At 44.7% G+C, this 14007-nt stretch overlaps 1 protein-coding gene across 4 annotated transcripts in view; it reads left to right on the top strand.

Annotated features, from left to right (window-relative positions):
- The window catches only part of LOC143958556 (dual serine/threonine and tyrosine protein kinase-like), a 304078-nt gene extending 290561 nt beyond the window's left edge, over window positions 1-13517 (top strand). For all 4 annotated transcript variants that reach the window (XR_013270139.1, XR_013270135.1, XR_013270136.1 and 1 more), the window contains one exon: window positions 13099-13517. Coding sequence is in view for 1 of the 4 variants with exons in the window: in XM_077467823.1 (XP_077323949.1) it covers window positions 13099-13146 (48 nt within the window). In the remaining 3 variants the exon portion in view is untranslated. The remainder of the gene's footprint in view (window positions 1-13098) is intronic.
- Window positions 13518-14007: the final 490 nt, after the last annotated feature.

The raw sequence follows: 14007 nt of genomic DNA, 5'->3' as shown, positions 1-14007 counted from the left end.
CGCGCCTCACTGGTCCCAGCAGCCGCCTCGCGCCTCACTGGTCCCAGCAGCTGCCTTCGCTCCTCTCGGTGCCAGCAGCTGCCTTCGCTCCTCTCGGTGCCAGCAGCTGCCTTCGCTCCTCTCGGTGCCAGCAGCTGCCTTCGCTCCTCTCGGTGCCAGCAGCTGCCTTCGCTCCTCTCGGTGCCAGCAGCTGCCTTCGCTCCTCTCGGTGCCAGCAGCCGCCTCCGCTCCTCTCGGTGCCAGCAGCCGCCTCCGCTCCTCTCGGTGCCAGTAGCCGCCTCCGCTCCTCTCGGTGCCAGTAGCCGCCTCCGCTCCTCTCGGTGCCAGTAGCCGCCTCCGCTCCTCTCGGTGCCAGTAGCCGCCTCCGCTCCTCTCGGGTGCCAGTAGCCGCCTCCGCTCCTCTCGGGTGCCAGTAGCCGCCTCCGCTCCTCTCGGGTGCCAGTAGCCGCCTCCGCTCCTCTCGGGTGCCAGTAGCCGCCTCCGCTCCTCTCGGGTGCCAGTAGCCGCCTCCGCTCCTCTCGGGTGCCAGCAGCCGCCTCCGCTCCTCTCGGGTGCCAGCAGCCGCCTCCGCTCCTCTCGGGTGCCAGCAGCCGCCTCCGCTCCTCTCGGGTGCCAGCAGCCGCCTCCGCTCCTCTCGGGTGCCAGCAGCCGCCTCCGCTCCTCTCGGGTGCCAGCAGCCGCCTCCGCTCCTCTCGGGTGCCAGCAGCCGCCTCCGCTCCTCTCGGGTCCCAGCAGCCGCTGCCTCCGGCCTATGTTTCGGTGCATCCCAAAATGAAATATTTACAAAAGTGTGTGTGGATATATCTATATAAATCAGATATCCTAAAGAATAAAATGGCAGTTGTTGCATTATTTTGTGATCAATTCATGTTTTTTTTATTTTTTTCATACAGCCATAAAAGACCATCCAGAAAAGCATACTGTAATAGAGAAATAGAGTGCTACCCCGAACCACTCCGATTTCTGGGCCCCTAAAATGAATAGCAATGTCAAATTCTTCCAATACCAGCAAGATTGTAGTCTGTGGTTTACTAATCCCAATCGTTGCAATATTTTGTCACGCTGTCTTTGGGCAGCAGTCTTTCAAATGTTCCCAAAAATTACTTCAACTAATTAAAAAAATAAACTAAAGTTGGCACTTTTTTTTTTGTAGAAAGTAAAATGTTGCGCCGAGTATCGTGATCTTTATTCGAAGCAAACTATTTTAATTTAATTTTATCCAGAATCGTGCTTAACTATATTATGCTTTAGAAGTTAAGACTATTTTTCACATTTTGTTCTTTATTCATTAAAGGTATTTACACTGTTTAAGTACAGTGAGATCATGAGGTTTTGAGTTGATTGTTGCAGTATGTCAATTTTGTTTTGCACTACTTTTTATGTTCATAATATAGTTGGGCTACATACAGTTCATAAAGCATACACAATGGACGCATCTTTTATTGAAGGTAATATATTTGGATGAATTTGGAACAAGCAAACTATTCATAATTCAATAAAAGCTGTTGAACTGCATAAAATGGGGGTGTTTGGAAATACATAGTAATTTTAAGTAAGCTGGGCATGCTGAGAATGCGCACTGTGTAATGGTTGATCAACTAAGGGACAAGGTAGACGCAGCAGAGACTGAGTATGATTAACACGTTGCGCATCATGCCTTCAATAAAGACAACTTGGTGTTTTTTTGTTAAAAAGAATAAGATTGGAGCAGAAAAAAGTGACCAGTCTTACATTTGTGTGCCCTTTATAGCCAGAATGGCAAATTTCTTGTTCAAGAGATAGTTTGTAAGGTTACACTTCCTGTTGTACAGCACTTTGTTCACTGCAGAATTCCAATACACTCCTTGAAACACCCACCATAACTTTAGGACCCACCCACATCAACTCTCAGAACTGCTAAGCTACTCCCTAAGCCTGCCCTGAAACTACAGAGGCTCAAAGCATGAATGGGACATGTAGTATCAGGACTGGTAAAGGAAGGAAATAGGAAGTCAGAACTTGGAAATTCAGCCAGGAGCAGGAGGGACATCAGGCACAGAAACCTGTTACAGCTAAAGGAGATAAGATGCAGATAAATTGACTGAGGTTTTGACTCATTTTTATGCACAATGCTTCTGTTTTGTGGGAGGAAAAGATGTTCTACATAAGCCACAGACCATTTTGCTGGCCAAAGACCACTTTTTGCAATTGGGTACTGCGTTGCATTAACTTGCAATTGCACATTTGTGCGACTTGGCTCCCAAATTGACTTTTTTTTGACAATTTTTCTTTTTTCTCCACACAAATAGAACTTTCTTTTCGTGGTGTTCAGTCCTGCGGTTTTTATTTTTTGCACTATAAACAAAAAAGAGCGACAATTTTGAAAACGCATTTTCTACTTTTTGCTATATCCCCCAAAAATGTGTAAAGATTTTTTTTTCCCTCCAGTTTAGGCCGATGCGTAGTGTTCTACATATTTTTGGTAAAATTCGCAGTAAGCGATTGGTTTGTGCAAAAATTTGTGTTTACAAAAAGGATAGCTTTCTGGCTTTTTTAAAAAGATAAAGGAGTGATGCGCGGTACTATGACAGGAAATTGGCCTAGGAGGCTAATAAATTCTATAGGCACTAAGATTGTGAGTGATATATATATTCCCGTATAAAGTAAGAGAAGGTATATAAAAAGTTGTGCGTATTTTATGAGGGGGTGGTGGAAGACTCTCACCACTATAGCATAATGATGTTCAGGGTAAGAGACAAATGTAATAAATAAGCATAAAAAAAGGAAAGAATCACAATACTTAGAACTAGTGATCCCTAATGCGATTTGTTAAAACTGACAATCGCATAAAGTGCCTCTTTCTGGCTTTTTTTTTTTTTTTTTACTAGTAATGGATCAGCGATTTTTATTGTGACTGCGACATTATGGCGGACCCATTTTACATTTTTGACAGATTTGGGACCATTGTCATTTATACAGCAATCATTGCTATACAAATGCACTGATTCCTGTGTAAATTACACTGGCAGTGTAGGTGTTAAGTGTGTCCCAGGGGCGTGTTGCTATCTGTGGGTGGCGTGGCTGTGTTTTACACATAACTGATCTCTGCTCCAATCACAGGGAGCAGAGATCAGTGTCACTGTTGCTAGGCAGAAAAAGGAGATGCTTGTTTACTTTAGCATCTCCCATGAGACGATCGTGGGTATCCCTGCAGTGATCGAATCTGCGGAACCCGCGATTGGACTCGAGGTTACATAGTTACATAGTTAGGTTGAAAAAAGACACAAGTCCATCCAGTTCAACCAAAAAAAATATATATATATACACATACATACATATATACATATACCAGCCCATATACCCAATTCTATACCCACAGTTGATCCAGAGGAAGGCAAAAAAAAAACAGCAGAGCATGATCCAATTTGCTAAAGCAGGGGAAAAAATTCCTTCCTGATCCCCCGAGAGGCAATCGGATTTTCCCCGGATCAACTTTACCTATAAATTTATATTATTATATTACCTACACTTAGGAAATAATCTAGGCCTTTCTTAAAGCAATCCACTGAGCTGGCCATAACCACCTCTGCAGGGAGTCTATTCCACATTTTTACAGCTCTTACCGTGAAGAAACCTTTCCGTATTTGAAGATGAAATCTCTTCTCCTCTAGACGTAAAGAGTGCCCCCTTGTCCTCTTTGTTGACTTTAAAGTAAATAACTCGACACCAAGTTCCCTATATGGACCCCTTATATATTTGTACATGTTGATCAAATCCCCCCTTAATCTCCTCTTATCAAGAGTGAATAAATTCAGTTCCTCTAATCTTGCCTCATAGCTGAGTTGCTCCATGCCTCTTATCAGTTTGGTTGCCCTTCTCTGCACTTTCTCCAGTTCCCTGATATCCTTTTTGAGAACTGGTGCCCAAAACTGAACGGCATATTCCAGATGAGGTCTTACTAATTATTTGAACAGGGGCAAAATGATATCTCTCTCTCTCTGGAGTACATACCTCTCTTAATACAGGAAAGGACTTTGCTCGCTTTGGAAACCGCAGCTTGGCATTGCATGCTATTATTGAGCTTATGATCTACCAAAACCCCCAGATCCTTCTCCACTATGGATTCCCCCAGTTGTACTCCCCCTAGCGTGTATGATGCATGCATATTCTTAGCCCCCAAGTGCATAACCTTACATTTCTCAACATTAAACCTCATCTGCCACATAGTCGCCCAATTAGACAGAGCATTGAGGTCTGCTTGTAAATTGGTGACATCCTGTAAGGACATTATTGCACCGCATAGCTTGGTGTCATCTGCAAAGACGGAAATGTTACTCTTGATCCCAGACCCAATATCATTTATAAAGATATTAAAAAGTAAGGGTCCCAGCACTGAACCTTGGGGTACACCACTCATAACCTTAGACCATTCAGAGTAAGAATCATTAACCACTACTCTCTGAATTCTGTCTTTTAGCCAATTTTCTATCCCGACAAGGTGGCATGATGGCAAATTTAAAGGGATGTACCTGCACTTCTATTTGCCTATCGGTGCCATTCTGCTGACTTATATCGGCGTGCATTGGTCGGGAAGTGGTTAAAGTAATAGTAAAGCCTTGTGGTCTTCCCCTGCTCTGCAAAACCATTACACAGAGCAGCCCTAATCTTCCTCTTGTGCCCAATGCTGGTGCTCCTAGGCCCCTCCCTCCTGCTGGGTCCCCTCACAGCAAGCAGCTTGCTTTGTGGGGCTCCCAAACAGGCGCTCCGTTTTTGTTGCTGTGTCTATTCACACATGGAGGCTTGGCTCGCTGGCTGTGATTGACAGCAGTGGAGGCCAGTGGCTCCCACTGCTGGCAAAAACCAGTCGGGAGTGAGGAGTTCCCAGAGAATCAAGGCTCTCATGGACATCACTGTATTGCAAGGGTGCTCGGGTAAGAATTAATGGGGGCTGCTGCACACAGTTTTTACGCTCATGCATAGCCACTTTTGCGATACTAAAGTCCTTCTATTTAAAATGGAGAGGTGCTAAACGTCTTATACTTTCCTGCTCTGTGGTTGGCTCCTTACATTGTTCTGTGATCAGCAGTTTCCAAAGGATTACCAATTGTCTGCTGCATTCCTGGGGGCACGCAGTGGGGCATGTTCTGGGTTGTCAATGGAATCCATCCAACCGTGCAAAAGCCCACGAGACAGGGCACAACTTCTAGTCGACTTGGTGCCTGAGATTTGTCGAACCCTGTACTAGCAGATTAGATACTGTCAAATTGAAACGCAGTAGGACATGTAATTATTGAAAAGTAGATTGTAGGTCAATGATTGTAAAGGCATTTCTTTTAAATTTAAAATAAGAGGATATGTTTGCCTCCCCTGTTCAATGATATTGCACAGAGGGGGCCCCTTACCTGGAGATCCTTGCTGGTGCTGTCCACTCCTCCTTTCCTCAAAAAGCCATGTGCTGAAAGGGCATCTGTGTGGGTGTGCCCTCAGTCTAGGCTTTGTGCATCCCTAGTCTCGCACATTGGTGCTTGGCCACACCTCCCGCTCCCTTTTCACAGGATTTGACTGACAGCAGCAGGAGCCTAGAGCTGATTTTTAAGAACTGCAGCATAAAGCCAAACTCCGGTTGAGGAAACAATGTATATATACAATGGATGGTGGTATGGGTTATAGTATATAGTGCGAGATTAGAGTCCATACAAATGTCCTTTGAGCTGTTAAGCTCTGTGTGAGGAAACAGTCTATACAGACAGGGCAGCCTTGCAGGGGAAGCCGAAGCAAACTCCAAACATGTAGAGAAATCAAACAGGAAGCAGGCACCTCTTCGTTAAGACTGTGTAGTTTTAATAGACAAAATGCGTTAAAAACACTCATTGAGGTTTCATTACTAAAATGGCGACGTGTTCCTGAGCATGTGCACTAGGGGGGTGTCTGTAGTGCATGCTCCTTTCTCAAGCTTTGCACTTCCCTGTAATCAACCAGCTGCTCTCCAAGCCTCTCTTTGGACTCTGCACACATGCTGGAAGATTCCTGCTGGTCAGGATGCCGGCTATGAGAAGGATTCACAGGACATCACCCCCTCTGCTGGAAGCTGTGACGGAGATTGGTCTAACTGGACTATCCTGTGCCTGAGTAATGAAACCTAAATGTGAATGTTAATGCACTTTGTCTATTCTGTTCCCATCACTTTAAGGTAAGTAGCGCACTTACCACACACAGAATCTCACAGGGGTATAACTTGCTCATAGGAATCTATTCTGCAGAGAGGCTGCTGCTCAGGTCACATCTGTCCATTTACCCTTTTGCCTGTTAACCACATGAACTTCCAGGAGAAATGCTGCTCCACTACTGGATGGACCACTGCCACTCCAAACAGCCAACCAGTCTCTCAAATACCATACAAATTGAGAAGATGACTTGGTGCAATATATAGGGACTTGATTATAAAAGCAGAACCAAAAGGCCAGCCAAATACTTGCATGCCTGCCACTGCTCACCAGGACACAGCAGCAAGCATTTGTGTGATGATGGGATGAAATGCGTAGAGTGGGGTGGAGTATACAGATGTCAGATGCGCGCTGCTGTCTCCTGGGGAACAGTGGTGTACATGTAGGTATATTTGGCTTGCCTTTTGAGTGGTCTTGTTTTTTGTTCTGTTTTTATATTCAAGCCCTTATATAATGCATTGCACTATCTGAGCCTTTTTCTAAATTTGCCTGGTCTTTTGAGTGCTCTTGTTTTGGTCTTGTATACATGTGCAGTCACTTTTATTATGGTAAATTATTCATACTAATTGAAGTTGCTTTATTGTTCACACAGTATAATGCATGGATATAAGCCTTGGCATTTATTTTCTCAAACTGACTTAGGCTGGGCATAGATCGGTTGTTTTTATGAAGTAATGGATTTTTTTATCCACACAAGTGGTGTGTATAGAGGAATCCTCCCTTCTGGGCTATTGTATTCTGCCAGTAGGAGGACTGCACTATCAAAATACACTAGTCAGCACTGCAGCCCGCTGATTGAGTAGTGTTTTCAATAATCCTGTTCAGCTAAAGTCGATCCCTAGGTTGGCTGTAAGTGAACGACCATAAATTGTAATTCAGAAGGTTCCTGCAGTTACCTGAATTTTTGATCAGTCTATAGCAGTGATGGCAAACCTTGGCACCCCAGATGTTTTGGAACAAAATTTCTCATGATGCTCATGCACTCTGCAGTGTAGCTGAGCATCATGGGAAATGTAGTTCCAAAACATCTGGGCTGCCAAGGTTCGCCATCACTGGTCTATAGTCATACTATCTGGTAGGCTCTGCTGTTAAATCAATCTGATAAGTCCATATGTAGCTTTGGATTTTTAAAGTCCTTTTCTTAAAGGGCTTGATGTGTTTTTTTTTTTTTGTATAAATTGGTCAGTGTCTGTTTCACAAGGTTGTTTGCTTGTAAGCTGAATCTTGTTTGGTATAATGTATTTGGCAACAGTCTCTGCATTTCACTAGGATGACAAAGCTGCTTATGCAGAAATGCACTTGGTCAGTGTTGTCACCTTAAGGCCCCTTTCACACTGACGTCCCGTTCAGGCCCGCCTGTCAGTTTTTCAGGCGGACCTGAACGGGTGCTCCATAGAACGTCGGATGTCAGCGGTGACACGTCCGCTGACATCCGACCCGCTCCGATCCGAAAGTGTAACAGAGGAAAAAGCTATTTTTCCATCCGTCATCGGATCGGGTGACGACGGGCACTGCGGCCCTTCGTCATCCGATCTCCCATAGGGGAGAGCGGCGCTGTGACAGGTCTGTCCCTGCGCAGTGTGCAGAGACGGACCTGTCATCTCCCTGCTCAGCGGGGATTGACGGAGTGATCCCCGCTGAGCAAACGGATATCCACGGGGCGGATCAGAACTGATCCGCCCTGTGTGAAAGGACCCTTAGGATAGGAAATTAAAGGGGTGTTCCGGCCAATATTTAAAAAAAAGTCATCAGCTACAGACACTGTAGCTGCTGACTTTTATTAAGGACAGTTACCTGTCCAGCGATCCCACGATGTCGGCCACCCCGAGGCCGATCTGTCCATTGGATTAGCTGCCGGCTCCTCCATCTTAAAGGGAAACAGGCAGTGGATTCTTGCAGCTTCACTGCCCGTTTCCTACTGCGCATGCGCGAGTCGCGCGGCGCTTTGGGAATGGCCCCGTTTTCTGTGACGCATGTCCCAGAAGGCAACGAGGCCACTCACCGAAGAGGACGAAGCACTGCGGAATATGAAGAGGCAGATTAGGAAGACTGCCTAGTAACAGCAGTTTCAAGTGAAAATTTTCAGTTTGAATGGGTGTAGGTGGCTTTACTCGTGTATGCACTCTCACTTGTGTATATTGGCTTATGTGTACTGATATCTACAAATTTTAGGAATTATTTTGGGGAATTTGTCCTGAACCCGTGGTGCACTAAGTGCAAGTACCCCTTCGTACAGTATCCAGCTGCTCTGTAGTTCAGCCGGTCATAGATTTCAGTTGGCTAGCACCAGGGCTGGAGGTGCCTGAAAGGGGTGGGATGCTATGCGGCTGACTCGAGATGCCCATGTGCAAGTAGTTTTGGAGTTTGAACTTCCTTTTCTAAAAGGGGTGTGTATGTATGTACAGTGCTTTGCGAAAGTTTTCGGTCCCCTTGAACTTTTCAACCTTTTGCCACATTTCAGGCTCCAAACATAAAGATATAAAATTTTTATTTTTTGTGAAGAATCACCAATATGTGGGACACAATTGTGAAGTGGAACGAAATCTATATTGAATTTTTGAAACTTTTTCAACCAATAAAAAAATGAAAAGTGGGGCGTGCAAAATTATTCGGCCCCCTTGCGTTAATACTTTGTAGAGCCACCTTTTGCAGCGATTAGCTGCAAGTCGCTTGGGGTATGTCTCTATCAGTTTTGCACATCGAGAGACTGAAATTCTTGCCCATTCTAACTTGCAAAACAGCTCGAGCTCAGTGAGGTTGGATGGAGAGCGTTTGTGAACAGCAGTTTTCAGCTCTTTCCACAGATTCTCGATTGGATTCAGGTCTGGACTTTGACTTGGCCATTCTAACACCTGGATACGTTTATTTGTGAACCATTCCTTTGTAGATTTTGCTGTATGTTTGGGATCATTGTCTTGTTGGAAGATAAATCTCCGTCCCAGTTTCAGGTCTTTTGCAGATTCCAACAGGTTTTCATCCAGAATGGTCCTGTATTTGGCTGCATCCATCTTCCCCTCAATTTTAACCATCTTCCCTGTCCCTGCTGAAGAAAAGCAGGCCCAAACCATGATGCTGCCACCACCATGTTTGACAGTGGGGATGGTGTGTTGAGGGTGATGAGCTGTGTTGCTTTTACGCCAAACATATAGTTTTTGCATTGTGGGCAAAAAGTTCGATTTTGGTTTCATCTGACCAGAGCACCTTCTTCCACATGTTTGGTGTGTCTCCCAGGTGCCTTGTGGCGAACTTTAGACTAGACTTTTTATGGATATCTTTGAGAAATGGCTTTCTTCTTGCCACTCTTCCGTAAAGGCCAGATTTGTGCAGTGTACGACTGATTGTTGTCCTATGGACAGACTCTCCCACCTCAGCTGTAGTTCTCTGCAGTTCATCCAGAGTGATCATGGGCCTCTTGGCTGCATCTCTAATCAGTCTTCTCCTCGTCTAAGCTGAAAGTTTAGAGGGACAGCCAGGTCTTGGTAGATTTGCAGTGGTCTGATACTCCCATTTTAAAATGATCGCTTGCACAGTGCTCCTTGGGATGTTTAAAGCTTGGGAAATCTTTTTGTATCCAAATACGGCTTTAAAGAGGAAGTAAACCCTGATGGGTTTACTTCCTCTTTCATTCCCTGCAAAGGCAAAGCATAATGGACTACTATGCATCGCATAGTAGCCCATTATGTGTCACTTACCTGACACAGGAGCCAGCAAAGTCGCCGCTGTCCCCTGTAGTCCGTCGCATCCATTTTGCTGGTGGCGTCTCGCAGCTCCGCCGCTGTCATTCGGCGAGGTCACTCCCGCGCATGCGCATGGGAGTCGACACGCGCGGCAGCTCCATTCTTGGAAATGCCGCGCTCAGTGCACCTGCGCACCGCTGTCTATGGCGCATGCGCCGTAGACAGCGGTGCCCGTTTTCGGAGATATTGCTTGGACCTACAGGTAAGCCTTAATCTAGCTTGCCTGTAGGTCAAAGTGGTTTGTAAGGGTTTACAACCACTTGCAAAATATATCTTGCTATCAAGGCAAGAGCAAGGAATGCTGGTAGGAGACCTCGGAAGAGGTTAAGGGCTGCTCTTTGCAAAACATTGCAAGGAGCAAGGCCATTTTGACATGTTGTAAAGGTATTTAAAGAGGTTGTAAAGGTTTTTTTTTTTTTTTTTTTTTTCCTAAGTAGGTTCCTTTAAGCTAGTGCATTGTTGGTTCACTTAGACTTTTTTTTTTTTTTTCCTTCGATTTCCCTTCTAAATGGTTTTTTCTTTGAATTTCTCACTTCCTATTCCTCCTCAGTAAGCTGTTCTGGCTGACTAAACGCCACTTGGATGATGGTGTGAAGTTTACTGAGGAGAAACGAAGTGAGAAATTCAGACAAAGAAACATTTAAAAGGGAAATCTAAGGAAAAGGTAAATGAACCAACAATGCACTAGCTTAACCACCTAAGGACCGCCGCATGGGAATGTACGTCATCAGAATGGCATGTACAGGCACAAGCACGTACATGTACGTGCTTGCCTTCCAGCGGGTGGGGGGTCCGATTGGACCCCCTCCCGCTGGATGCGGCGGTCCGTTTGGCTGAATGAGAAGCTTCCTCCCGCTGTGTATAGTAAACACAGGCAGGGAGGAAGTGATGTGATTCTCCTTGGGGTGGTCTTTTTGACCGGACTACGAGGAGAACACTGAAAGTAAATGCACCAAACACTACACTAACATATATAGGCACAAAAATCCGCCCCCCCTCCCAGTCGTTGTCGCTGATTGCAGTGATCATTTATTTACTGATCACTGCATTCAGTGTCAGTTGTGACAGTAAAAAGTGTCAGGGCAGTTAGTGTTAGGTCCAGAGTAGCCCCCTACCCCCCCCAATAAAGGTTTAACCCCCCGATTGCCTCTAGAGTTAACCCTTTCACCCCCTTTTGCCAGTGTCACTAAGCGATCATTTTTCTGATCGCTGCATTAGTGGCACTGGTGCTAATTCACTAGTTATTTTTTTAGGTTCACCGCCAGGTTTTTATAGCGCTAGGTACCCAGATATACTACCCAATAATGGTTTTAACCCCCTGATTGCCCCTAGTTAACCCTTTCACCAGCAATCACCGTATAAGTGTCACTGGTGATGCTAGTTAGCCAGTTATTTAGGTTCCCCGTCAGGTTTTTATATAGCGCCAGGGACCCCCATATACTACCTAATAAAAATTTGAACCCCCTGATTGCCCCTAGTTAACCCTTTCACCAGTGATCACCGTGTAAGTGTTACGGGTGACTCTGGTTAGTTTTCTTTTTATAGCATCAGGGCACCCAGGGCACCCACCATTTATTACCCAATAAAGGTTTAACCCCCTGATCACCCGGCGGGTGATATCAATTAGGTTTTAGGGTCAGGGTCTGCGTCGCCCCAGGCAGCGCTAGGTTAGTGACAGTACCGCTAACACCCACGTGCAAAGCATACACCTCCCGTAGTGGTATAGAATCTGAACAGATCAATATCTGATCTAATCAGATCTATATTGGCGTCCCCAGCAGTTTAGGATTCCAAAAAAACGCATTAGCAGGATCAGCCCAGATACCTGCTAGCACCTGCGTTTTGCCCCTCCGCCCAGCCCACCCAAGTGCAGTATCGATCGATCACTGTCACTTACAAAACACTAAACACATAACTGCAGCGATTGCAGAGTCAGGCCTGATCCCTGCGATCGCTAACAGTTTTTTTGATAGCGTTTTACATTTAAATCCGGAAGGCAGTGCTTGGTTTTCGGGGTCCCGTACGTGGCTAGGCTCCCAAAAAGTCCCCCACATGTGGTATCCCCATACTCGGGAGAAGCATCAGAATTCATTTTGTGTAATTTCACTTATGCCCATAGCATGTGTGAACAATATATCATTTAGTGACAACTTTGTGCAAAAAAAAAAGTTTTTTTTAATATTCCTGCAACTTGTGGCAAAATATAAAATATTTCATGGACTCAGCATGCCTCTCAGTAAATAGCTTGGGGTATCTACTTTCCAAAATGGGGTCATTTGGGGGGGTTTGTGCTATTGGCATTTTATGGCCTTCGAAACTGTGATAGGTAGTGAGGAGTGGGGGGAAGGGGGGGGGTTGTACTGCCATTTATGCACCTCAAGAAGTGAGATGGGCAGTCGTAAATTAAAAGCTGTGTAAATTCCAGAAAATGTACTCTAGTTTGTAGACGCTATAACTTTTGTGCAAACCAATAAATCTACGCTTATTGTCTTTTTTTTTTTTTTTACTAAAGACGTGGCTGAATAAATTTTGCCCTAAATGTATGACTAACATTTAGTTCGATTTTTCTTATAACAAAAAGTAGAAAATATATATTTTTTTCTCAATTTTCGGTCTTTTTTCATTTATATCGCAAAAAAAAAAAATCGCAGAGACAATGAAATGCCATCAAAAGAAAGCTCTATTTGTGGGAAGAAAAGGACGCAAATTTAGTTTGGGTACAACATTGCATGACCGCGTAATTACCAGTTAAAGCAGTGCAGTGCGAAATTTTAAAAAGACCTCTGGTGTTTAGGCTGACTATTGGTCCCAGGCTGAAGTGGTTAAAGGAACCTATTTAGAAAATAAACAAAGCTTTACAACCCCTTTTAATTCTTTAAAGAATAAGTCTCTTTAACATGTTTACCGTATATATATATTGTGTATGGCTAAAGTTACACCAGTTTACCACCTTGATCTAAATTACTCCTGATTTAAAAAAGCTTCATTTCTATAAATGTCCAATTTCTTTTCATTTTAGTACCATTTTTTGATCTTATTGGGTTTTAGGAGAATGCCTTTTCCTAAAGCTACTTCAGCAACACTTAAAAAATGTTTAGTACTACTTGGTTGGACTTGTGTATTACATCCTTGCTGTTTTTTTTTTTTTTTCTTTTCAGGCCAGCTGCATAGCATCACTTTTCAGAGACAAGAGGAAGATTACTTGAAACTGACTGTACGCTGCAGGCCCTGTATCTTTCTTCTGGGACATAACTGCAGTGCCCGAGGCAAGGTGGTTAATGCTCTTTTGGGTGATCCTCTTTTGGGTGATCCTCTTTTGGGTGATCCTCTTCTGCCAGTTGGAACATGTTGTGACCCAGACACCTGTAAGCGAAGGCGCATTAGTTTTAGACATGGCAAACAGACTTTGGTAAGTTTGGCACTGCCTGAGCAATATGAACTAGTTCATCAGCTGGTAGCTCATCAAGGTAAATGGGACACCATTCCTGAAGAGGATTTGGATATACCAGAAGATGAAGAGGACCCTGCACACAGATTGCTGCAGGTATGTGGTTTTTTTTTTGTTGTTGTATAGATATGTTCTAAAATATTGTGTATTGGTGAGTCTCCTTGAAATAAAAAGTGAAGTTACAGTAATGTGTACATTCTTAGAGGTTTCTGATCACTGTGGTATTGGAGTAGATCTGAGGAAGCACAGGAGTATATCTCCTTTTTTGGGTCTAAAACTATTAGACAGGGGCCAGGGGCGGACTGACCATTGGGCCACTCGGGCACTGCCCGAGGGCCCCATGCCACCAGGGTGCCCCATCAGGGCTGCCCCACCTCTCCAGTACCTTCTCAGCCAATAGAAACATGTCTGTGTATACTGTGTGTGGGTGTGTTTGTGTATTCTGTGTGGCCCCATAATTTGATTGTCTGGGGGCCCCATGAGTTGTCAGTCCGCCGCTGGTCCTAGCACATGAATTGGGAGAAGGGGAAAGATGTAAGGGCATGTTGGATGAGTAAAGAATGAAGTATATAGGGAGTATAGGGCTACATGTGGTGGTGGGGTAGCGGGGTGTTGTGTG

This window comes from Lithobates pipiens, unplaced genomic scaffold, assembly GCF_037356315.1.
Source record: "Lithobates pipiens isolate NorthernLeopardFrog02 unplaced genomic scaffold, aLitPip1_a1.2 Scaffold_107, whole genome shotgun sequence".
Lineage (NCBI taxonomy): Eukaryota > Metazoa > Chordata > Amphibia > Anura > Ranidae > Lithobates > Lithobates pipiens.
Note: the sequence above shows the minus strand (reverse complement) of the source record. Positions and strands in the feature narration are given on the sequence as shown.